The sequence below is a fragment of the Ambystoma mexicanum genome, chromosome 1p (assembly GCF_040938575.1).
Source record: "Ambystoma mexicanum isolate Mex_15411 chromosome 1p, UKY_AmexF1_1, whole genome shotgun sequence".
NCBI lineage: Eukaryota > Metazoa > Chordata > Amphibia > Caudata > Ambystomatidae > Ambystoma > Ambystoma mexicanum.
In genome coordinates, this window is record NC_090921.1 from 109,678,745 (window position 1) to 109,704,651 (window position 25,907).

Below are 25,907 nucleotides of genomic sequence, written 5' to 3' on the forward strand. Positions count from 1 at the left end.
GCATTCTAGCTCCTGCTAATCAATTCTTAATTTGAACCCTGCATTATCCTACAAAGCACAACGTTTTCTGAAGGGCAGTCTATATCAGTATTGAAGGGGGTAAAGCTCCTGCCACTGTGCCACACCATCCTGTATTTCATGAGGTCACCTTCAGGACGGCCCGTAAAACAGATGGTCAAGTAGACAATATGTCTGGAAATACATGCCTTTTGTACTCCCAATGTTTTCATTTAAGTTTTTTTCTTCTTTTAAGCCATTTTGTTGCGCCTCCACTCATCGCCACCATAATGATTACCCTTACCCAGCCCTCACATATATTAGTGTCCAAATTCAGCTGAAAATAATTGATCTATTTAGCTTTGACCAAATCTCCTGCGATGAAACCTCCCTATCCCATTGCAAAGCAGTCAGGACCTTAGGAGAGTTGGGAGATACTCCTTCGCAGTAAAGGTGCGTTCAATGCTCCTCTAGGTTTCTTGCTGTCTGGCTCAATTCCGGGATGCAGTGGGACCGAGTTCTAGACAGAGGCGACTTAGTGTTGGAGAACTCTAACAACCCCAAAAAATGCATTCCCTGTTGCTTCTCAACCATCCTTTCCGAAAACTTGTGATTTCTCCCCACACAACCCTCGCCGTCTTGCTCATCTTTTCCCTGCAGCACCTCTGTTTTCTTGTGATGCCCCCACAGTGCATGACGAACATTGCTGGCATTTTATTCTGGGCCGTACACTGGCGAGAGGATTGAGAGCCGCCAGCTTTTAGACCAAAAAGATATTCCATGTAGGAACGTCTTCAGATGGTATTGACTGTATTTCCTATGTTCTTGAAGGTACAAGTAACTTTTTTTTTTTTTTGTAGTTTATTGGTATTTGTACTGCGCTTTACACCAAAGCGCCGTACGGGATAAAAAAAATCGGGTCATCTACTATGAACAAAGAAGAAATACAAAATAAACCAGTTAGATGGAGTGAAGATAGAGTTTAAAATGAGAATGGAAGAGGTTAAGAATAAATTGAGCGAAGATGAAGTGGAAGCGTGTTCCAGTGCAGCGGGGCCTGGAAGACACAAGAGCGGAAGTGTGATTGAGCACAAGAAGGCTGAGGAACAGTAAGAAGACATTGGGAGTGGGAGCGGAGAAGACAAGGAGGCCAATAGAACGACACAAGACAACTATCGAAAGTAACTCCAAGATCATAAACTTAAGGCTTCGCAATTAAGGATATATCCAAGGAGGGCAACCATGGGACTGGTAGCAGTCATGGCTGAACAGGCCCAAGGAGAAAGATACCCGTCATGAATGAGGAGGGCATTCTGAGAAATGGGCATTTGTTTTCCATGATGTCCTGCGTTAGTATACCTGCAATCAATTCCTTCTCAGCTTATTTGTTTCACAGTCCAAATGGTTTTTGTTTCTGCATTTCCTGTAAGGACGTTTTATATGTTTTGAACTGATTTGATTCACTTTAACTATCCATTTTTATTTATTTTTTATATTTATTGTTTTATCTTTTTTTGTCCGTGCCTTTATGGATTTCTACTGATTCTGAAATAATGCTGCAGTTGTATTGAATGGAGGAGTATATTCATTTCAAGGCCCACTTGCTCAATACCCACCCTACAGCAGGATGGATTCAACTCCCCGATTCGTCGCAAACCCGCTAGTATTTAGCTCGTATATGTGGACTTTCTCAAACAATGTCTTGCTAACACATTTTATACTCTTTCACACTTTTACAGGATGAAAATTCATTCAGAGCTGAAGAGGTAGGACTGGAGGAATGTAAGGAGGTCGCTATCTCTTAATACTTTTAGTGTGCCACCAAGGTCCTGCGCCCAGCCCTTTTACACTACATTCTCCAGACAAACCTGGAGCTTATGAATGAGTTTCTAGGATGCTGTAGCAAAACAGATGATTGTAGACAATCATAATTACATATTGATTTTCCAAAGATGTGATTTATGCAACACAAATAAGAGGTATTCAGTGACGCTAGTCAAAAGCAAAGTCCTGCAGTTGGAGATATAAACATTTGTGCTCAAACCACCAAGGTTTATGTGTCACACAAAGGGAAGGTGTTTGTGCTGATCCTTCGTGGCTGATTATTGTAGAGAAAAGGGAAATCAGTAGGATATGCTGGTTAACTGGGTTCATCCAAGAGTTCTGTTCAAGTGGTGGATCCTGTTCAGTAGGTCAAAAAAATGAACTTACTGAAAATTAGAACATAGAATTCGGGTATTGTATTGAAAATACATCAGGTAGCTTCTTGGGTGCTCTCGGACGTTAGTAATGTTGCAGCAGTTTTCTTTCTTAACCTCTTTTGTGACCTTGGGCTTTAGATCCCAGTATTCAAGGGTTGGCTTTGTAGTTCCTTTCCCAGCACCTTCTGGATACAGGCACAGTGTTACAGCGTGCACCGTTCTTCTTTACATCACTTTCTCAATAGGTTTTGGGAACTGAGACACCAATTTTCAATATGCAGCAGTTATTCTATTGCTCATTTTCTCAGTGTGTTCTGGGATCTTTGACTGTTCTCATATAAGCCCTGAATCCTAGTTCCCGTACCTATCATTTTTCTATTTACTCACTTCATCAGTGTTTGGAACTCTTAAGTTCTGCATCTTGCGACTCTCTTTTTGCTCTAACACCGGGTCTCGCAGTTTGGGCATGCAGGGGTTCTCTTGTGGCTCACTTTCTCAGTGCGCCTTGGGAACACTGAAACTGGTTTAGCATGCAACATTCTTCTATATGTTCAATTCTCGCATGTACTCTGAGAACGTATCCAAGTTCCAGCATGCAATGCTTCTCTTAATGCTCTTTCTCATTGGCATTTAAGGAAACCTGACTCCAGTTTCCCGCATGCATTGATTCTCATTGTTATCCTTCTCCAATTGGTCCATGGACCTTTACTCCCAAGTTCCAGCACAATCCGTTTCTCTTAATTATTTGTTTCCAGTACCACGTTCTTTGACCTCAAGTTACACCACCCTATTGTGTTTGCGGAACTGTTGGTAGCATTTCTCCTTATGATCACCTCCTTATTGTGTTCTGGGATCTCTGACCTCAAGTACCAGCATGCAGAGTCCATACTGTGTAACCCTTTTTTCAGTGGTTCTGTTTGTCGGGAGATGGAAAAAGCACCATGGACATTGCCCTGTTCTCTCCCTCTGGAGTCTGCCGGTGAACGCTTCTTTCATTCATCTCCCTCTATCCATCTACTGGGTTGAATCAGAGGGTCTCTAGACAAGGGAAAAAGGATCAAATGTCAAAGGACAATGGAAAGCCTCTTTTCTTTTCTGTTTATTTGACTCAAAAAGCGGTTTGCTTTCTCATATCTTGAATAACAATTTGAAGTATTTTTCAAGTTAAGACTGTAAGCGGTTCCTTATCATACAGTTTCATTAGTTCGGCGTATTTCCGTATTTGTCTTGAATATACAGTAGGAAAATGTTTTGTATGACCATAGTTACAATTTGATATTCGTAGATTTCCATTTATGATGTGTTTGTGCCCTCCCTGTCTTACACGTGTAAAATGAATAAAACAGACACTCCCTGGACAGGGAATAAGGCACAAAAGAGCAGGCTGCGAGAGTTCAAGGAAAAGTTTATCTAGATCCCTGAGAGCACTCTGACCACATCAAGGTTACGACACATTTATATAGTACATCGACATCTTTAACATATGATGCTACGTTGGACCTGGATTGGTCAGCCGGGTTGGTGTCTTAGGTGTGGGCATCATCTCTTCCTCCGGGTTGGTTGCTTGGTTGGCGGGAGGATTGACGTCAGATATCTGTGCTCCAGATGGGTGAAGGTCAGGTCGCTGTGAAACACTGTGGTCACTATCTAAGCTAAGAAAATACATTCGGAGTAATGCATGCACTAAATAATAGTCGATCAAAAGACCCTCCGTAGTGTATCATGTCATTGTACAAATCACTCAAGAGTTTATATCATCTAAAACATTTGGGTTATACAGGTCACAGGTTTTATGGGCCTTGACCACTATAATACTGTCATTGAACCATAGGGTTAGTATCACAAGAATCTCAGGTATGTGGCACTTGTTAGTATTGGGCACGATATACTGCAGCAGGGGTCTAATGTTAGTTGGGGGTCTGTTGGGTGGGCTTCATAGCATGGTTGGCAGTCTGGTACATGAAAGGAATTCCTTGCAAGGACACAGGGTTAGAATGGCAATAAGTTTCAACTGGCGAGGGTAAGAGGGCAAGGACACTTTTGTGGAGATGGCCGAGCTATGTGCTTGGCTCATGTTGGTTCACATGCAGGAGAGTGATCTCAGGGGAAAAGGGATGTGTTACATTTATTATTTGTTGCAAGCAGCTCCGGCTTCAGCGTGTGAATGGAGCTGCAGAGTTTTCCAGTTGGAGTGGGGACGAGGGTGGGGGCCATGTGCTCAGAGCTAATGTGGCAGGCACAAGGGAGAGATGCATTTTGTACTATTGCAGTGAGACCTGGTTACCAAGATGGAGTCGAAAGTGGGTACAAAAAATGGATGCCCTGTGTCCTGCTTGGTCCCATCTACGCGAATGTAACCAAAAGTTACCATTGCATAAGGGCGAGGGACGTACCCACCACTAGAGGCACTTGGTCTGAGTTTTGTACTGAGAAGTGACGGTAGAGAGGGGCCCATTGGCCCCTCGCTCCCATACAGATGGCTAAAATGAAGCTACTATTGCAAGGGCCATCGTTGGGGCGAAGTTGGTTTATTGTGACGGCTTGCTGCAACGAATATATATGCAAGGGGGAAATATCCAAATCGCAAGTTATCCAAAACTCTGCCATATGTGTGGTTGCAGGCCTATGGAAGAGAGAGCATATCCCGCAGGTGAGAAAAGCGCTTCACTGGTTGCCAGGTGAAGCTAGGGTTTCCTTCTGGCTACTTTCTTTGACACACAAATACCTATTTGGCAATGGCCCGGGCTATTTGTTAGAAAGGCTCTCTTGGTTACCCATCTGTAGGACATTGAGAACCAATCCCACTAATCTACTGTCTGTTCTGAGAGCCAAATTGACTTTTGTGGGCCAGAGAACTTTTCATTGACCAGGACCCAAACTCTGAAATACTCTGCCCCCAGATCTGAGGCGCTGTGACTCTCTGACTCTGTTCACACGTACCTTGAAAACCCTTCTATATTCCTGAGCAGTCTCCAATTTTAACATAATGAATTCCCTTACATTATTTCCATTGGCGTGATGGAGATAGGTTTGTTTGTCCTTGTTAGCGCCCAGATGCCCCTTGGCTTGCTTTGTTTGGCGCTATACAACTAATAAATAAATGTCCTGTTTTTTTTAGCATAGCATGTTTACTTAATGATTTTATGAAGAGATATATTTTCATGCCAATATATGATGATAATGATGCATCTACAAAAAAATTCTGTTTTCATTATTGGTCCATTCTCTCATCTCCAGGGCTTCTACATGGGGTGTGGGGGGCAAAGGGGAGCAGAAGAGCAGGCAGTGGTTTAAATAAGGTCACCGGGCTGTAAAACTACAAACCTTTCCACCGAACGGAGCAGCTTTACAGTGAAATAAGATCAACGTATCGTCTGGTGCCAAAACCGGGACATGAGCCATCATATCTCCGTGGATGCGCCCCAAAACTTAAACTTGTAAAACACCTCTATTATTCAAAGGAAAGTTGGCAAGGCAGGCTCACCCAAGTTGCTCTCGCATATTAAAACCCATCCTGGGTTTACCATCACTTTGTACGTGATAGTCCAACTATTTCGGACCTCAGAAAAGATGTAATGTTATTGTGATTTGTACCTCACACCTCTGATATTTTGTGTTGGTGAGTGTTTACGAAAAGTTAGATTGTTAGTAGGTTGTTAGTAGGTTGAATTATTTGGATAGGTTTGCAAGACTAGATGTTGTTGGTGAGTTTTACGTTTTCTTATAAATGTTTGGTTCGGGTTGTTTCTTCGCTCTGCATTTGAATCCAGCAATCTCTGGGTTGGCGGCTCGGGAGTAACACATAGAGAAGAAAAATGTGCTTGCCTGGGGGAAGCTAGCGCTATGTGTAGATGGTGTCATCTTTTAGTTGAAGGTTGGTTGTGTTGTTCCTTAGGTTGTGTGTGTTCAATTTGGTGCGTCACTCATTGAAAAGGTGTCCTGTCGTGTTGTGCTGTACCTTAAAGGGTGTTATGGTCATTGTGTTAATTTTGATATGTCATTTGTTGAGGAAGGTATCCGGTCATGTATTCATTGTGTTTTCTTTGGTGTGTTATTCATTGGGAAATGTGTTGGGGGGAGGAAGTGGTGGCAGCGTTGTGGCGGTCTGTTGTAGTAGGTTTCCTGTTTTAGGGTTGTAGATAGTGTGCAGTCTGACAAAGATGTGACATTTTCACTAGGGACTTATTTAAATAATAATGAAAAATACCTCTCATTCCCTATCTCTAAATGGATGCGCCTACCTAACTAAAGAATAACTTCGGTGCTCGTCGTCAGGGTGGTTGTCAAACTTGAGTGTCATCTTATGTCTAAACTGGCCTTCTCTAGTCCTACAACTAACAAAAGCCATTAATATAAATAGTTCCAGGAGAATTTTATTTTATTCATTTGGATTTGTAGAGCGCGCTACAGCCCTTAGGCATCGAGGCGCTAGTACAGGCAATTGTAAGAGTACGTGATTAAGGGTTACAATAACATCTGCCCAATCATATGTATTCTTAATTACAGGTACAATTTGGTGAATGATGATGGACAGTTCATACATAGAAGGTTTAAGCATTAGATGCATTGAGAGAAAAGGTGAGTTTCCGCAAGTAAGAGCAGTGAGTCAAAACCAGGTGCTAGTGTGAGAGCAAGGGTGCCATGTTCAAATATACAAACAGCCTAGTTTTGACAGCTTTACGGAAGGCATTGTTGGAGTTGATCATCCTGATGTGTGCAGATAGAGCGTTCCATTGTGATGCGGCCATGGCTGCGAAGCTGGTGCCACCTGCGCGAACCCTGCGTGTCTTGGGTATGGTAATCCTGTTTGCATAAGCAGTTCTGGTGGGCCTGGAAGAGGTGTGCTTAGTTACTCTCTGGACTAAGTACGGGGGTGCCTGGTCATGTACGCAGTTTTGCCTAAGTGCAAGGGTTTTAAAGATGATTCTTTCTTTGATGGAAAGCCAGTGCACCTTTCTCCTCACCTTAGAGATGTGGTCCCTTTTTGAGATCCCGGTAGCGGCTCTGAGGGCATTATTTTGGACCAGTTGGAGTTTGGCTATATAGTTGCCAGAGGTACCCATAAAGAGGGCATTGCAATAGTCTAATCTGGATCCAATTATTGCCCTAGCAATGGTAAGGGAGTTCTGTTGATATAGAAAGGGTTTGGCACCGTTAAGCAGTTTGGAGTAGTATGCTGAGGAGGAGGCAATGGCACTCGCCTGCCTATTCATGGTCAGATTGGAGTCAAGACAAACACCCAGAGTCTTGACTGTTTGAGACACCATGATAGGTATGTTATCAATGGTGAAGGAGCTATACTGACAGTCTAGTTTACTCAGGGAGGCTGGGGATCCAATTAGCAGGAGTTCAGTTTTGTCACTGTTGAGACATAACCAATTTACTGCCATCCAGGATTGGATTGTTGAGTAAATGTAGTTAAGGGTGTTCATGTCAGATTTATAATCACCTGTGAGAGGGATAAGCACCCGAGTGTCATCGGCATAATCTGTATATGCGATGCCCAGCGCGTCCAGCATGTTAAACGGGGGCCTTGTGAAAAGGTTGTAGAGGGTGAGGGCAATGCAGGAGCCCTGTGGGACTCCGCATTTAATGTGAATAGGCGTAGCACAGGCTGAGTCAGAAAAGACCTTCATGACTCTTTCCTGAAGAAACAAAGTGATCCAAGCACATGCCCCTGGGGAGAAGTTAGCTGCAGAAGCGAGGTGGTGGCAGAGAGTCTTATGATCCACAAGGTCAAACGCGGCAGCTAAATCAAGGAGCAAAAGGAGCGCAGGTTTGCCTGCGTCTCTGAAATCATCCATTTGATTTTTTTAGTTCTAGTAAGGCCGTTTCGGTACTATGTCGTGAACAGAATCCCGATTGCCGAAGGCCAAGATGCCGGTTGTTTTCAAGGAATTTTTGGACTTGCAGATAAGCTGCCTTGTCCAGGATTTTCAGTAAAAAAGGGATGGTGGTAATGGGTCTATAGTTCCCTGGCACGGTTGGGTTAAGGGAGGGTTTCTTAAGGAGCGGGCGTACCGAGGCTTCCTTACGGCCAGTACGGACATGGCCAGACTGCAATGAGGAGTTGATGAAAGCCGTGAGGAAGGGGGCCAGGGTAGGGGCACAGTCTTTGATGAGCTGAGCCGGGCAGGTGTCCCCTTTGCAGTTAGTGGGTTTGGAGTTAAGCAGGGAGATGACTTCAGATTCGCTCCTATCCTTGACGTCGAAGGGCGGAGAGTAAGCAGACATGGTAGCTGGAGGCAGGTTGATATGAGTGTCGGCTATAAATTGAGTAAGGGCTTTTTGGTGAGCTATGATTTTAGACTGAATGGTGTTGAGTTTATCAAGCATGGCGTTTTGAATGTCATTACACCACTTTTCATCCTTGCAGAGGCTAGATGGTGGTGTGGAAGGATTTTCCAGCTCTCTAAAGATGGTGAACATTTCTCTGGTTCCTGATTTAGCTTTTCCAATCCTTGTATTGAAGGAAGCAGCTTTAGCTTTAGTTCTGGCACTTTTATATTTTTTAGAGATGTCCTTAAAAGCTGCTTTGGCAGCATCATTAGGGTTCACTTTCCAGGCTGAGTGCTGCTCTTGCCTTAGAGCGTAGTTCCAGAAGCTCCTGGGAGAACCAGGCATTGGAGTGTTTAGCTCTCTTGGCTTTCCTCAAGGTGAGTGGGGCTATGGCCTCAACAGCTTGAGTGATGGCTAGTTTAAATGCACTGGCCATGGCTTCAGGGTTATTGGAGAAGGGGGGCAGGAGGGCAGGCACCGTCCGGTGGGGCGAGATATTCTCCTTGGTGAGCTGCCGGGCTCTCCTGGCTAGTGATGCAGGAAGCGCAGTGACAGTCTTAGGAGGCCCTTTGGATGTATTGAGGTCAAATTGAATTTAGGGGTGGTCAGGCCATGGAATAGCAGTAATGTCAGTGATCTGAATAGACCAGTTATGGTGTGCGCCCCAATCCAGATTGTGTTCTTTAACATGAGTTGGCTGGGCGATGGCTTGAGAGAGCTCAAAGGTGGATAGGGCCTTATTCAGAGCAGCTGCATGGGAGTCGCTAGGGTCATTGAGTCCTAGATTGAAATCTCCTAGGAGCAGAACTTTAGAGGTCTTTTTCAAGTTGTCCGAGAGGGAGTGAAACGGAGCTTCTTGTAAGTCTGTGACTGGGCCAGGGGGGCGATATACAATATGAAGAGAGATGGTGCAGTTGGCCATGAGACTAATTATGAGCATAAGGTATTTACAATTGTGACTGAGTTCACGAGAATTACTTCCTTCTCCTGGTTTAATAGGATCAGCCCGATGGGCAAGTTGCTATTAGTCTTTAACATTTTAACTTCTGCACTTGTAGCCAATACTAGGAGAATATCTCCCTTCTCCTGCTTCAACAGTTCATCAACTGCTATTTTCTCGTGGTCAACTTGGTCAGCATCAAGGCTTCAGTTTCCTTTGCCTTAGTTTCTGGTTCAACAATTATGTGGCTAACCAGGAGAATGACTCCCTTCTACTAGTTCAGTCGTTGGTTATCTTTGGATAACTTCTTGCAACAGTTTTTATGAACCCTGGCAATTCTTCCCAGGCTTCTCTCAGGGCGTGCTTAAAGGTTATACACTACTTCTGTTTCCAAGGCATAGTTATTCCTTGACTTTCTTTACCTTCCTCTTGCCGGTGGGAGAACTGTTTCTATAGTGTCCTTGTTTCCTACTAAGACTTTGACAAAGGAGGCTGTTCTTGTGGCACTCTTTAGCATTAGTGTCCCTCTTGAGGATAGAGTGCTGATTAATGCTACTCCCGATATGTCCTTCTCTTTTAGTCTCTTTAACACAACAACTGAGACAAGGAAGATCACATGTGATATAATCTTCACACTTGGTACTTTTATCACAACTCTGGAGACGAGGGAGATTACTCCCAAGGCTTTCTTTCCAGGCAGTACTCTTGACACACCTCCTGAGATGCGGGAGATCACTCCTGCTGCCTTTGTTACATTTGTCACCCTTCCCCAAACAGGGTCAAAAACACTCGCATGATGTTAAGATGGATTTTGAACTCTGTCCTGGAGGTGCAGAGGTTCAGAAGGCCAGCCTAGTTTCTTGGAACAGGGTAACCTCTGGACAAGCCGGACCAATCAAGGTAGCGATCGCGGCGGTCAAGACTAGGTCTCAAGAAGGGTGAGGGTGACTGAAAGCCCGCAATGAGCACACAAAGCAAGGACACTTACACATTACTCCAAGCAGGTGTTATATTAAAAATATATACACATTTATTATAAGGCCTTTGTAACATTGACCGTAGCGAGAAATCACAATAAAACTCCAGTAAACCAACACATACCAAACCAATACAATATATATACAAATACAAGCGAGTCTAACGAGTTAGACGCACAAAATGTGTAGACCACCTAGATGAGGAGGAAAACAGGCAGTGCAAATAATAATTAGACCCAGTCCGCCTTCAGAGGCACCTATCTAAAAGGAAGTCCAAGCCCTACGAAGAGTGGAGCCTTGTGCTCAAAAGTACCTGCACACGCTGGTGCCAACGGGCAAAAGGGGAGTCTCTTCGAGGGAATCAGGCAGTTTAGTTCGATGAACGAATGAAGATGAACAGAGCTCCGTGACTCAAGCGCAGCCTCCACTGGGGGCAGAAGCAGAGCGCGAGTACGGAAATGCGTGCTGTTAGACACAGCGGGGAAAAGCTATGGGCTACTGCAGGAGGGCGACCAGTTCCTAGCGATGCTACTCACCGGTCCCCGATGCAGGCAGACCCAGGCTTCTCCACGTCAGTTTCAGTGCTGGCAGGTTCAGATAGGAGCAGGGGACGTCTCGTCGTCGTGTAGATTCCGCAGCAGCAGAAGTTGAGTTGAGGACGTCCCAAACGCAGTGAACCCGCACAGTTTGTTAACACAGCAGGGCAACGGAGCGGCCATGTGTATTTCAGCCAAATGTACACTACTCACTTCAGACCTGGGAATGCCAAGTGTACGAATCGTGTGAGAGTGACAAGGACTCGTAATACAACACAACCTGACGGCGGTTACAGAGCAAGATTCCTGGGTAGGCTGGTCAGTCTTCTGGATGGCCCAGAGACACTTCCGAGGGCTTACGTGCAGGAGATGGTGAAGATGCCGAGAAAAGTTCCCACTATTCCAAGGATCGAAGTACCAGTACAGGCCTTCTCGTTCGATCCGAGGTAGAAAGGGTTTCACAAAGCGACAGCAGTGCAGAGGAGCAGTCCTTCAGCGGGTCACCAGCGATTCCTCGGTTTAGCCTCGTGGTTGCAGGATACTTGGCTCCTGTATTCCTTTGTTCGTGAGAACTCAGGAGTTCGACATGGTTGTGGTGTTTCCAGCCCCCTCTTATGCACGGTTCCCTTTGCGCCAAAACGGAGGGGACCCAATGGGAGATCTGCTCACAAAACACTCACACCATACGTGGACCTATCACGGACCAGGGAGGTCTCAGGCATTCACACCACCCTAGACTCTCTGGCACCCAGGATTTGTATTGGGACCAGACATCCCAGCCCGCATCCTGGAGGCACACACAATGCCTGTAGAAGCCCGCGAAAGCATCTGTGTTTTGCAGGAAAGTACATGCCCAAATAAGGAAGGCCCCGGGTCGGCTCGACCTGGGGAAGGTGAAGGGGGCAAGACGGTCAGCGGACAGGACAACGAGCCTCGTGGTCTGGCCATTTTGGGGGCCAGGCCACCATTTTGGGCTAAGCGCGAGAAACGCGCTTAAACACCAAAAGGAGCTCAAAAACACAAAGAAACGATCGCTGCCACCAGTCCCGTCCGTGATTCACTTGCACCATTCGATAACAATCCCAAGAGAGTATCTAGGGCCTGTAGTAGACTAAAGACCCGAAGAGAATAGTAACTTAGCTTACAGTGCCCTCTTGTGCCATGTTGCGCGAAAGCTGCAACATGATAAAGAAACTACGGAAAACAACGTTTCCCGGTACTGACTGTCTTAAGGGCATGTCAGTTTCCCTGTAAGAATGGAGCGAAAGCCCAGAGGAGTGCGGCAGAAGGCTGCACTTGTCTGGCAAAGTCTAAATCATGGTGAAAACAACAGCAAAAAGTTTAGGGGTTGCCACATGGAAGGAAAATTACCCACAATTAAGAAATCTTTCCTAACACATGAAAAAAAAAAATCTTATTTTTTTGCCTTTCTCTTTCAAGGAGTTGCTCCGGTGTGGCTGAAGTTCAGCTCATATGGCGGTGGCTTGCTATGTCTTTCGTGTCAAATGGCCTACGAAAGGACACCAATCCCAGGCCACAGGTGTAGAGGCGGGCACAGATGCTGCAGGCAGCGATGCAGAACTAAACATTTGGGGCACAAGACTGTGAACGGGGAGACTAGACCTTCGTTCAGGGCCAAAAGCATAAAGAAGCTGGTGCTCCTCAAATCAATCCAACAATATCCGTCTTTCACCAATTTTTAACGCACGTCATGACCCTGCAGCTGCAGCCCTGTCCAATGAGATATCCATCAAGCGTAAACAACTACATAACGTTGTGCATGCACTTGCTGCAATTTATTTACTAAGGGGTCCGGTATGTAGGCTACTGAATTGTGTAATGACTATATTTTCATTCCTTTGTTTTTAGGCTGAAATGTTCAATAAGGGAAAAAGATGCCATGGTCACAGAAATTACTTCCTACAGTCAGTCTATGGAAGGGAAGGGTTATAGCATTCAAGAGTCCAAACGCGTCCTATTTTCTTACTCGGAACACTGCCGCCATTTGCAGTTTTGTACTGCTTGGCTCTGACTTTTGTCAAACGCTCTCACGTCCATGTGCTGAGGCAAATGGCCACTCGGAACACAGTTGCAGCAATGTTGCAGCCCAGTCCTGCCCCAGTGTTGACTCAGCACCATTCTACCGGTTTACCCCCTCCCCCGTTTTTGCAGTGATTGATGTGGCGATAAAGGCAGTATTCCGAGGAGAAACATTTCTTCACAGCAATTTAGTTTTGCAATGCAACAATTAATAAATATATCTGGTGTAAAAAGGTCAAGTTGAAAAGCTACTCACCGGTCTTAAAAATCCACTTGCCACCTCAATTCTACACGTACACATAGCACACCATTTCTTTCACACAAAGAGTCATTATCACTAGCCAATGGCTAGTGGCAAGTGCAGATTTTGCACTTTGAATATATTCTGCATAGAAATGTCACTGCATGAGATTTGCCACCTGTGATAATCCTACTATGTGATAATCCTACTCTGGGAACGCCACTCAGATAGGGTATATAAACTGACTCAATACCAGGCTGATCGGCTATTTAAAGGGTTAACTTTAACTATCTGTCTAAAAGGAGTGATTGTCTCTAACCGTACTGGGTACATTATTCTGATAACATCTGTTTTTTCCATGTCTTGTGTGGTTGCTAGGAAACGGAGGACGAGGAGATCCATAACGGCGGTTACGAGTGGACGTACGAGTCCCTTGATCGGAGGAGATCGTAAAAAATAAAACAATTGAGAAGTCCAGCTGCGCCATTGCGCTTATATGAAGTTCATCGTGTGAAGTTACTGTGAGCGATATAATCGCTTTGTGAAATAGACATTCATTGGCGTCAATTTCATCGTTCAGCGAGACGCGCTGTCAGTTTGTTTTGAAGATGACGCGTACGATACGGCACCATCCAGTGGAGCCCGGGTAGCTCGTCAGCTGCTTGGCTTAGGAGGTCCATTTCATCGCACATGAGTGGAGGGCTGAGTTCTCTGAGAAGCTATCTGCGGAAGTTAGAGAGAGAGCCGAGTGGAGGCGGCACGCCGGCTGAGCCTGACTACAGCTGAGCTGTCAAAGCCGTAACGAAAGTCATATATGCATACAAAGAGGTACGTGGAAGTCTGAAGTCCTGTAATCGAACAGTGAAACGGAACACAAGAAAACGAGTCAGTATTTCTTACGACTTCATTACAGGCCATCTGATATTGATGTGAGAGAGTAAAGGAAGAAGTGAATGATCACGTAGGAATGTTCGCCTTGCATAGTTTACGAGAGCATTTCAGGAAGGGAGCAAATTTTAACCAGCATGATATTTAAGAGGGCACTAGTAAATAAATACGAATTGAATATTAAGAGACAAGGAGGAAAGGACACATAAAGACTTTTCAGAGACTGCAAATAAACACTGAAAGTGAATAGAGAGGAAATATGCTAATAGACCAGATGCCCTCCAACATGAAGAACATATGCAAAGAGGGGAACTAATCGGGCAAAGTAGAACAGATTGGGTTAAGAAGATGAAATAATAGTTCTCTGCTCAGAAGGAACAAAGAAGAATATTCGAAGAGTCTGTGAAAGGATTTAGAGAGTTACCCGAGAACGTTACAAGACTCCTGTATAAATAGAACCTCAAGCGCTGGAAGGTTGAACAGACGTCAAGTATCCTTTTACTAAGAGAAAAGAAACAAAAGTTACAAAAAATAAAAGTTGTTTCTGAAACAGAACACCACCTACTATCTGTCTCTGTGTAATTATTTGACCTCATAGGGAGAAGCCCCTGACACCACCCAAGGCTTGTCCAATCATTAAGACACCTGACTCTGATATGAACCTTCCTCATGACCTTCAATTTCACTTCTGAATCTGTGCTTGGGCATTTGTACCTTTTTTTTTATTTTGTATTATTATTATTTTGTTTTAGTTTTCAATGTGGATACTGATCTATGTTGTACATTTATACTACCAGTCTTGGATCTTCTTTTTATCTGCTGTCGTTAAAATGTGTCGTGTTCATATGCCGGAACACTTATTTCCTCTTTGTGAACTGCTAATATTGCCCTTTTAATGCCACTTGCTTATTATTCTGTCTTCAGTACGGAAGAAATGGGCCAGGGGATGCAATGTGATTTCCATGACTGTTTTGATCGCTACCAGGGCAGCATTTCAAAGCACAGATTGTGACTTTGATGAAGAAGGGGACCAAGAGAGCTTTTTGGATCCCTTAATTTCTTTGGATGGCCATCGGCGGGAGGAGCCCACATTTGTCTTATTTCCTCCACTCCAAAAAACCTTTACGTGGCCCTCCATAGCATGTTTCCATCTTCCCATGCCTCATTTCTCCTTCCTGTGTTGTACCCTTCTGACCTACTCCCTCAGCGTTTTCAAACAGACTCTGAGCGATCTAAGCACTATATAAGCAGCATAAAGCTGCAGTAGGACATTTACGGTGTCAAATAAGAGACCTCTCTGAAGACCCCGGGGAATGGTCTCCTCTGGGATAAACCTACAAACATACATCCTCGTCTAAAGCTCTGAAGCTGAAGGAGGGGATGTTTAATGGGGGAGGTGGGCATTAGATAACGTGTTCTTTGGGATATAATGTTACTGCAGCGACTTCCACTCGCCCTTGATATTTGCTTCCTAATTTTCTATCTCTTCCACTCTGCAGGATTCCGGATCAACAACAAGGATGAATACCTCAAACAGGTAGGTGAGGGGCTCTTGCTATCACAGGCTCCTTTTTAAGGCGCCTCCACGTGAGGAGCTCCTTGTCCTAAACTGCATGGGCGTGGCCCGTGTTGTGACATGAGGGGGTCCCTCTGTTGATCATTGCCATCCATTGATGACTCCGGTCATTCATTTTTACCTTGGTTTTCTTAGGGGCCGGCGGTCGTGGGTGATAGTATGGGATTTGTGTGGATCACTGTTGGAGATTTAACAGACCCTTTAGAGTATGGTGGGAGTAGTGTCACCACACTGTAGCATTGCACATGCATCATCTTGTGCAGCAGTGCCTTCAACCTCTAGCTGAAGCTTGGACTCAAATGCCCCCGCTTGGATTTTTGTTATGTATGGAAAGTGAATTTAGATACAAATAAATTGGGGATTCCAAATTATCCCAAGTAGTCCCAGTATAAAGACCATCCTTGGCTCTACCATGTCCCTTCAGATTTTCTCCATGTCCGCCGGCAGAGTAAGGCACTCTCTGCCACCCATTTGTTCTGTTTTTGTGTGCCATGCTCCGTCCTTGTTACAGTCTCATTTTCTCGTTTTCCAGCTGTATGAAACATCCAACCGCTACCACATGCTTCACAGCCTGGCTCTGCTGGCTGTGCCGCACTGCCGCAGGCCGTTACTGGTAAGTGTCCAGGCCTGGCTTTTGTTTCATTCAATGGTTCTGTATCCCCAGGGGAGGTGGAGTGGGGAGCTATTGTTGATTTAGAACACCTCAGGTAGTGGAAGATCTCGAATATCTATGAAGCATTCTGTCATGTTTTTCGATTATTTATTTATTTATTGGGCCTATTTTTTACGCGGCCTACAAAAATAGAAAATATGACATTTCCTTGAATCCACCCCCCATCCTCACTTGCCCCTTTTGCTATAAATCGGGAGTTTCACCGCCCCTCCCTCAGCCCCCGCTGCCTGCCTCCCATACCCTTACACACAAACACACACTTACCCGTTCTCCCTCGTGGCCACTTCCGTTTCTGCGCCGCAGTGGCTGACAGTTCGATTTAGAAAGACAGCGCTGTGCGGTCACAGAACAGTTTTCTAAATCGTTGTTTTTCCCGTTTGCTTTTTTTAAGTAGCTCTTTTGACCTACAGCGCTATAGAAGTGGCCTGTTCGCTAGATGTATACTGTTAAACTAATATGTGAATATCTGTTTCCCTGTACAAAATATTGTATACACGAAGTATAAGATTTACGAAAAATGTTAATGTTTTTTTTAAAAAAGCTTTCTTCATTCCATTGGGTATAGGAGATTTTTTTTTCTTCTGATGTACCTTTTTTTTTCACTTGGATTCAGTGCCCCTCTTGGTGGGCAGTGCATTAAAAGATCACACAAAACTCAACATTAAACATCGTTAGTGAGCGCTAGTGTATTTATAGATCTTTGCTCTTCTGTAACTTATTTATTTTTTCTTTATTAAGTACTTTAAATTGAACCACCTTCAGGACAGGAACCCGTGCACGTTCTTTTAGATTAGCCTTGAGGGAATGCTAGCAGGACAGATTATGAGGTATGGCTCGGAGCAAACAAGATTATTTTATGCTTTTTTTTCATTTATTTTTTTTAAGATGCTTCTGAGTGCTCACTAACGCACATCCCTTCTGGACTTTTTTTTTTTGGGAGAGTTTTTTTTTATCCCATTGAGAAGAACCTGGATTGCTTGGACCATTTGGGGTGTTATATTGCCTTCTATTTGAACTCTATATTTGTAAGACTATCTTAAGTCCCTTGCTAGGGACTCATTCACTGATCCCTACGTAAGTCTTTTTCAGCACCTCTGAGCTAGGGAGTCCAAATCCTTCCTAAGGCTTTGATCTCCCCGGAGGCTTCGTATCTCGGCAGGATTAAACCCTTAGGGAGTCCTGTTCTCAACTCACTGGTGAGAGGGCAGGATATTGTGTCACACTTGCTTCCCTTAAGTCTTGACATGGTTGTCCTTTATTACCTCCTCTGCCTACGTGTATTTTCTAATGGCAACAGGCCTGCCACCTTGTGAAGGACGCTTCTCCCACAGTGGGTGCATGAGGCCACCGTCAGGGATGTTATTGCCACTGTAGCTTGCCGAGTGTACTCTTATTGTTCCAGCAGCCAACTGATTCACTTACACCGGGAATAATTGAGCTTTGCAGAGGGTCGTGCCACCATTCCTGATCGGAGAAATGCTAGATGCAAAACTGAAGCCCGAAGATGGTTTCAAGGAAGAGCTCTGGTTCAGGGAAACCTTAAATGTGTGTGTGGCATCGCCTTTACCTCCACATTGAACCCCTGCTAGCGGCCTTTATGAAATCTATGTGGAGCGAGATCACTACTCGTGGTGTTCCTCTTCTCTTTCCCGCAGCAACTCCTTATGCAGTGTTTTGTAATTGGGGCCTTTTCCTCTTCAGAATTTTGTAAAATCGGTCTGTTCTGCAAAGACTTTGGACACTAGCAGAGATGCTCCATATTGTCTGATGCCACCCTTATCTTCTCCAGCCACTAATGCCATGTGACGGAGACACTGACCAATCTCCACTATGCCTCTGTGTTGTTATCCCAATGCAGATTGCTTATCCTATGTGAATCGAATTTCCCTAGGTGTATTTTCATTAAATGTACATTTCACTTATCACATTGAATGTGCTGGTTCGCCCAGTTATGACCACCTGCACAAAACTTGCACGATTAGCAGTATTGTTTCGTGCCTACAGACAAGGTTACACATCCCATTTTAAATGTATATATTCACTCAGCCCTTATCTAGGGAAAGCACTACACGTGACCTGCAGCTGGAACTAGATACCAGATGCTTTTACACTGGACTTCCACCTTCATGGGAGAACTAACAACCTCCATTACAAAAAAGATTTGAAATACTCTTCCTCCCTCATCCTTTAGGGAAAAATAAGTGCTAGACAAACCCCATGTAGCAGCACAACATACATCATCACACTGGAACTCATTTCACCTCTGATCAAGTAGCAACTACCCACTGGTTGATTAACTCGAAAGGACCGGTTCTGAAGACATCCTGCACAAGACTATTCCCTCACACCCCTCCTACGGCTCAGTAATTGTACCCATCTGCTCATTATAGTTGTGGAAGGTCGAAGATCATGTCTAGATGAATCCGACATGATTAAAATATTGCAGGCACTCTGTCCAATTATATCAGGAGAGCTCTCCAAACATTCAACTGGTGCAGATTCTTCTCCTTTCAAAAGAGGCAGGAAAAAATACAGGCAGAACAATCTCCTGGTTAATATGAAAAACAAACAAGCCGCAGAAGAACCTATCCCAAGAACTTTGTGTCATAAGGGTTTGAAGGTTTGGGGAAAAATAAGTGACCTCAACTCATCAAAATGACGAGCAGAAGGGATGGTTGTTAAGATTGTCACTTTGTAGGTGTAAGTGTATTGCTTTGTAGGGCTAAACACCTAAACTGTCACTGCAAGGTGTTTAAAAGGGAGGAAAAGTAGCTGTCTCTCAAACGAAGGAAGCCCCATTGAAGGAGGGTTGCGGACTTGGTCATTTCAATGTGTGAAGCAGAGAGTCCGACCCCTTGATTTTGAGCCCTTTCTCACAAAAGGCAGCCAAAAGGCCTGAGCTGAGCCACAGCATTGAGTAACTGCAAAAAAGACATGTTATGAACAGGGTCAAACCATTTGCCTGACACACACCACATAATAAATATCCTCTTATGCTTAAGGGGAGAAGGAAAATAATGAAGTGAAGTGAGAGAGATGGGGGGGCAAGTATAACTCCAGCATAGACAGCCACGTTACATTTTGTACGCCACTACACTGCCTCACTATTTTTGGGTTCAAGACATAATTTTCAAGATATTTGTACTTTGAACATCTCGGATAGCAGAGAAAGAGGTAAGTGAGTGGGTGGGGAGAGGAAGCAAAACTTTCAACAGTACAGAGGATTTTACAAGACCTTTGTATGAACACTTTGACCTCTTCTCGCCTTTTCCCAAGGCTTTCTGATTACGGTAGTTTCTACCATCAGGAAATCGCCCAGAGTTTCCTGCGTGAGCATCCACGTAGTACCGGACTCCTCTGTTGCTGGTTAGCACCCTCTTTCATCAATAGTATATTTTTGCTTTACAAAGTTCAAGTTAGCCGTTGGCTATTTTTCGTTTGACACAGTTCGGTTTCTTATCAACACTCGCCTCTGCTCACGGGTTGTGATGAACCGCTTTGCTTTCTTTCTCCTTGAAGTCAAGGTTGGTCCACAGAGACAAGTGTCTCTCCCCGACTTGGTAATCAGCGGAGGAGGGTCTCTTGTACCGTTGACATCTGCTGCAACACGCGCTGCCCATTGTTTGGAATCTTAAAATTCCTTCTGCAGAGGTTTCACGGGCCTTGGTCGGAAAGGGGAAGGTCGTTTCTCTCCTTTTCACTCTCTCGGTCTGCACCATCTTTCTCCTCCTCTTGAACTGCCATGCTGAGTTAGCTCTCACGTCGTGTTGACTGTCTTACTCCTTTTGTGCTCCACCTTTTATACCTGTGGGGAAGGGAAAGGGCCATCAGGTGTGTGTGGAATTCTGGTTAATTGCCTGACTCTTGTGTCAGGACTTGTCAGGTAAACAGCTCTAGTGTTAGTCCATTGACTTTTGTGTTGTGCAGGAGTGTTTGTGTCAGAAAGGGGGGGGGGCGTTAGAGTATTAGATATAGAGAGGAAGAGGTATTGTATGATATAATATGATAGGTTATTTATAACGCGCTTAAGACCCAGAGGTTTCTAAGTGCGGACCCGGGGATCGAATCGGTGTGGCTCTGTGTCATCTTGCTTCCAAGGCGAATACGTTGCCGCTGAGCTATCCTCCCGAGATTATAACCCTCGTACTAGAGGGAATTTGGTGATCTCGGAAAGGTGTTTTTTGTAGGGTTTGTGCAATGAGTAAGAGGGTTTGTGGGAACTGTAGTTGTTTGTAATTTTACGACTTACCAGTCGAATGTGACTATCAGAGGGACACGATCGGTAGGGCTTATGAAACAAACGGGGACAGCCGGAATCATGAACTGAACAGAGGGGATTGTGAAAACGGTAGTGTTTTGTAAAGGTAAATTGGGTGTTCGGAAATGAATTATCAGAGGTGTATGGGTGGTAGAGGAGCTTCATTGAGAAGAAGGGAGATGGATGTAGTGCTACCTACAAAGGTTTTAGGGATCTCATTCTCCTCTCCTTCCTCAGCATAAAACTGCATCTCACCTGATCCTTTTGCCCGAGCACAACCCCGGGATCCCTTACCCAGGTGATCCTCCCTCACTCGTCCACCCCCAGGGTTGGAATCTGCGCCAGCCCTCCCCTGTCTACATGAATAAGGGATTCCCAAGGTCTATTTGAGAGAATACCCTCGGGTTCTCGCAAGTGGCACCTGTGTCCCATGTCCCGTTTAATATTCTTGCTTCAGGTTCTTGATCTTAGAAAGCCCCTGCCCGTACTTCCAGTCAACAGCAAGGTGAACACCAAAATAAACTTTCCAGAGCATGGAGTGGAATCTAAAAAAAGAATCCTGGATCATTAACTATTTCCTGGGGATGCTGAGATCCTGCTGCACAGCATGAAGGGGAGGCTGTACTCCTGACTCTAAATGCTGATTCTGGCTTGCTGTTACTGCCACAAATATTTACGAACACTCTAGGAGACATCGTTTCAAAATGTTACATGGAAAATACTTGTGCCTCTACTTGGACCGTGCCATGGAGGCCGTGGCATCAAAATCCTTGCGGCAGCTCTGCTGAGATAGTATGGCGGTCAAGCCACTTTCACAGCCCCTACCCCGGCCGAGTTAATGGCGGATAGAAATGTTATTCCAGGCCCTCCTCCTGGAAGATTCAAATATTATGAAGAATATGGGGAGCTGAGGCCATTTTAAGAGGTCACAGTGTTCAGTGGGAATGGCTTTTCTGGGGTTAGAAAAAAAGCATCCCCTAAATCTGAAGTCTGCTTGTAGCCCGGTGTGGACTGCTTTCAAGTAGCTAAGAATGTGATGATGATGATGATGATGAAGAGTGAGGCAGGGGAACTGTAATGTGCCCTTTCACTGTCTAGAAGTCATGGGGTTTAAAGAGCGGCACCTTTTGTGACTTCAGGGTAGGTGAAGGCTTGTGGGAGCAGCTGCCCTTTCAGCCTGATGCACTGTTTACTTTAAACAGGCAGAGAATCCCTTCTGCGCCAAGTCCACCATTTATATTTGCCAATGTTTGATAGGAGAAACAACAACCATCCAAGAGTAAAATCCAGTAGTTTATTGTATCGCTTTGTAAATCTCTTTTAGAAAATAAATGTATTGTGCGATTGTTTGCATATTCCAACATAATGTACTTGCCAAATTCAGTGCACTTACTACTTGCTAATACTTGTTTCATACTATCTGGCTTCTTCAAGAGCCATTATCTATAATAATACTAAATAAAACCAATTCTCTCCGTTCTGAACTAAACCAAATCATCTGAGCATGTACTGTCTTCCTGTGCAATATAGACGTGCACATGAATCGATTGGAGTGTTACAATTGAGAAAGTAATCTAGAGTTAGTCATGAAGTCCAATGGGTGGAGCTTGTGTAGGGGTGTACTGGCACAAAATATGCAGAGTTTTAAGAGACCATGGGCCTCCTGACGAGTTTGGTGGTAAATCTGCCGAAATGCTTCCAAACTCAGTTATCGTTACCGCCACTTGGTCCCGTGGCGTTACCATAGGATTGCAAGTGGTGTCAATTCCCTATTTTGGTAGTCGATGGCATTCTAAGGGGATTTTCGGCAGATTTGCCGTCAGCAAATTTTTGGCAGTGAAGTGGCTGATTCACCCCCAGGTTTTTGCTGGAGGTAAATCCTCCCCTTCACCTGCGAAATTTTAATTAGTCGGTCAGGGAGAAACAGCAGTAATTCCGTTTCCGCAAAAAAAGTAGCAGTAACAGAATTGCCACTACTTTTTTTTCCCATCACTGAACATGTAATGAAGCCCAATGTTTCTAAACTTACTCATGTTTGTGTCTTTAAGGAAATGGTGGTCATTACTTGCCAGTATAGGATACTCTCCTCCTGGTCGGCGTCTGGTTCCTCTTCAAATGTCATTCGTCTGTGGAAATAGAAAGTGGACTTTTTTTAAGGCTCTATTTCACCTCATTTTCAACCAGTGTTTAGCCCGTACATGGTTTATAAAGGCTGTGCCTTTAGTATCAAAATCACTGTTAGCTCTTATTCCATAGTAAATGGATGCATGCTCAAAGTGCATTCTTACTGCTTTATATGTCTTTGTTAAAGAGTTTTACTTATACTTCTTAAGAATGTACGTATTGTGTTGCCTTACCACTTGTCCAACCAGTCCTCAGTCCTATGACGATATGCTTTTTTTGTAATTATTCATTATAGTAGAAACTTGCAGTCAGTTTGCTTAGGTACTCATTACTTTATGTATTTATCATACCAATTTAGCTCAACTGTGTACCACCCAACTCATCAACAGAAAAACTTGTGAAAATTGTGGTGACTAAGGGTCTCATTACAGGGTTGCCGGTATTACCAGGCATGCGTGCATGCATGCAGTAATAAGACGGCCCAGATGATTGAGTCGCGCCACCCAGTTGTTTTTGATGGTCCCATTGGACTTTATTGGGCACATGCGGTATTACCATATGCAATAATGACACAATTCATTAGTATGAAGGTAATTGTCACCACCCAAAAGCAGCGGCTTTTTACCGGGTTTCCGTAGCAACACCTGCATTAGTGTGGAGAGGTAAAACATGCAGCATTCACGATTGCCACACTTACTAGTAAGAGGCTATAAGATCTTGGTTGTGTGGAGTAGTATTTTATTGTTCAGCGTGGCTGAAACCTCTACCTAGAAAAGTAGGTTGTGTGGGGGAGGGGGACGGGGGAACGTGTGCGTGTGCGTGTGCGTGTGCTCTTTGTGGCGCTGTCCTATTTCTCCTGTCGGCTGCATTACTTTTCCAAGCCTCAGGTGTCCACAATTGAATGGTTTGTCTGCATAGCAGACACGTGTACGTTTGGGGCTTTCAGTGGTCTTTAAAGTGTTCTATTTTCCCTCATAAAAGTATTTGACTATGCCTCACATTTGCTTCTGAAGGCCCAAGTGCATTGTTTTTTTTTGTCACAAGCCCTCTTGCAGTGTCTCTCTTTTACAAGATTTTTTTTACCTATGTTGGCTGCAATTCTCCCCCAAGGACACCTCCCATTAAAAACCAGCTGTTCCTCGGACCCTAACTGCTAATGTATAGCAACACCTTCCAGAGTGCGACTTGCATTTCCCCTCGAGTTTCTTGAGATTATCCACTAACTGCTAGAGTCATGATAACTTGAACAGTGTTCAGAAACCTTGTCTATGGGCCTTTGGGGATTTCTAATATCACGATATGGGGTTCTTGCTTTTGCTTACCCTGATCGACTGTCACTTAATCTCTTCTACTTCTTCCTCTTCTAGGCCGGCTCATTGCTAACCTCTGGTATGGTCCTTTTCTGTGGTTCCTTCTACTACTATGCGATCACTGAGGACCCCAGGCTCAGGCAGGCGGCCCCTGTGGGTGGGACAGTCCTGATCCTGGGCTGGCTGGCCATGGCCCTCTGAGATGTTGGGAGAAGACGTGAGGGGAGGATTCATCTCCAGTCGTCCGGATGTGTGAACTAGAACGATATCGAAGCACCCAAGCAAGTCACCAACAAGTTCTCCAGGAACCTGATAGATGCACTACCTGAACATCATGATCCATACTGCCTTCGCTGCTAGTGAATGTCCAGAGCCTTCTACACGCCAGGGTCCCCAGCAGAGCGTGGTGGCTGCTGGTACTCTGCCTGGAAAAATTCATGATTGATGATCAACAAAGACCTGCTTGTGTCTAATAGGGCTGTGGGACAAGGCCTTCTTCTTGGGCCTCTATAGACTATTTTCCTCTGTTATTTTTCTTCCCTCGAATCAAAGAATGAGCAAGCCCAATCCGAGGACACTCTTCGCAATGAGCTAGCAATCTCCGATCGTGTTTATTTGTGACAATGCGGGCAATGCCTCATGCTTCTTGCCCCCCTTTGCAGGACAGAATTGAGTGCTAATGAATTGGGTTATGCAGCCAGAATATACAATGCATTCCATAATCCTACATGTTCGCTTATTTGGGATGAATTGAAAAGCATATTTACTATTCTGCTAAATATTGAAGAGTTTATCAAGTTTTCAGATGATGCTGGAGCCGGAGAGACGCCTTTTTTATATTAAATTTTTCGACTGTCATAATCGCACTTCATAAAAGTAATAAAATCTCTTTAGTGTATTTTTGATCCAACCTTTGTTTTATATTTGGTGTCGCAACTAATGTTATTGAAGTATCAAACCATGAAAAAAACAAGTTAATACAAAGCAGCAACATAAATTCAAATTGAAAGATTTTCTTTTTAAACCACACTTGAACATTCCTGAAGCCGTATACTGTGATTAGGTATGTATTTTCAATACAGTCCCGTCTACTAATGACTTTCATTTCTGGGTGCAGCGGTTGAATGCATTCCCAAAGCGGAGGGCAGGGGATAGATCATATAGGGGGTGGGGGATACAAAACATTTTAACCTTTCGTTTAAGTCCACTGCCCTGAACCAGCTTGAAGAGTAAATTGCAGCTCTACATACATAGCACAAGACAGTTTAACTTTTTTTGGGCAGCATTCCTACAATGGAGTGTGGGTGAGGGATGCTAGGCAGCACCTTGAGCAGAGTGAGGGGCTTAAAATCTTGACTTCAGAAAGTGTAGTGGAAGATCTGTGTGAAGAAGTGGCTCTGATCAGGTAGAAAACGATGCCACCATATGTGGCCTTTCCACTGCTTTCAGTGCACTGTTGATATGGTACCCACTACTGCCTTTTCCCTCCGCTATGTCTTTCCCAGTCTCGCCCCCAATGTAATCTGGAAACAAGCACTGCACGCTGTTCACTGCTAGGAACACCAACCCATTCCAGGGACTCTTCTGACTTCTCACAATTACCTATTCTGAAGTGCACCACAACCAGGGCATCCACATTACCACACCAGTCAAGGTCTACACGGACTGCACGCCTTACTAACACTCACATTCTGTGAAATATTTGAACGCTATTCCTACTCAAAAGATTCCGAAAGCAACATACTTAAAACATTGAATGGTGCATCATTTGGTCACTAGGGATTTTTACAATCAATTAACCTTTTCCTATTGCTATAAATACAAACAGCAACCAAATTATAATTCAAGCCAAACATATTCACAAAGA

At 44.4% G+C, this 25,907-nt stretch overlaps 1 protein-coding gene across 1 annotated transcript in view; it reads left to right on the forward strand.

The window, feature by feature from the left end:
- The window catches only part of TMEM256 (transmembrane protein 256), a 51,047-nt gene extending 26,109 nt beyond the window's left edge, over positions 1–24,938 (forward strand). The window contains exons 2-4 of the mRNA XM_069644437.1: positions 15,599–15,636; positions 16,208–16,288; positions 24,098–24,938. Coding sequence (XP_069500538.1) covers positions 15,599–15,636; positions 16,208–16,288; positions 24,098–24,241 — 263 coding nt within the window. The 3' untranslated portion in view covers positions 24,242–24,938. The remainder of the gene's footprint in view (positions 1–15,598; positions 15,637–16,207; positions 16,289–24,097) is intronic.
- Positions 24,939–25,907: the final 969 nt, after the last annotated feature.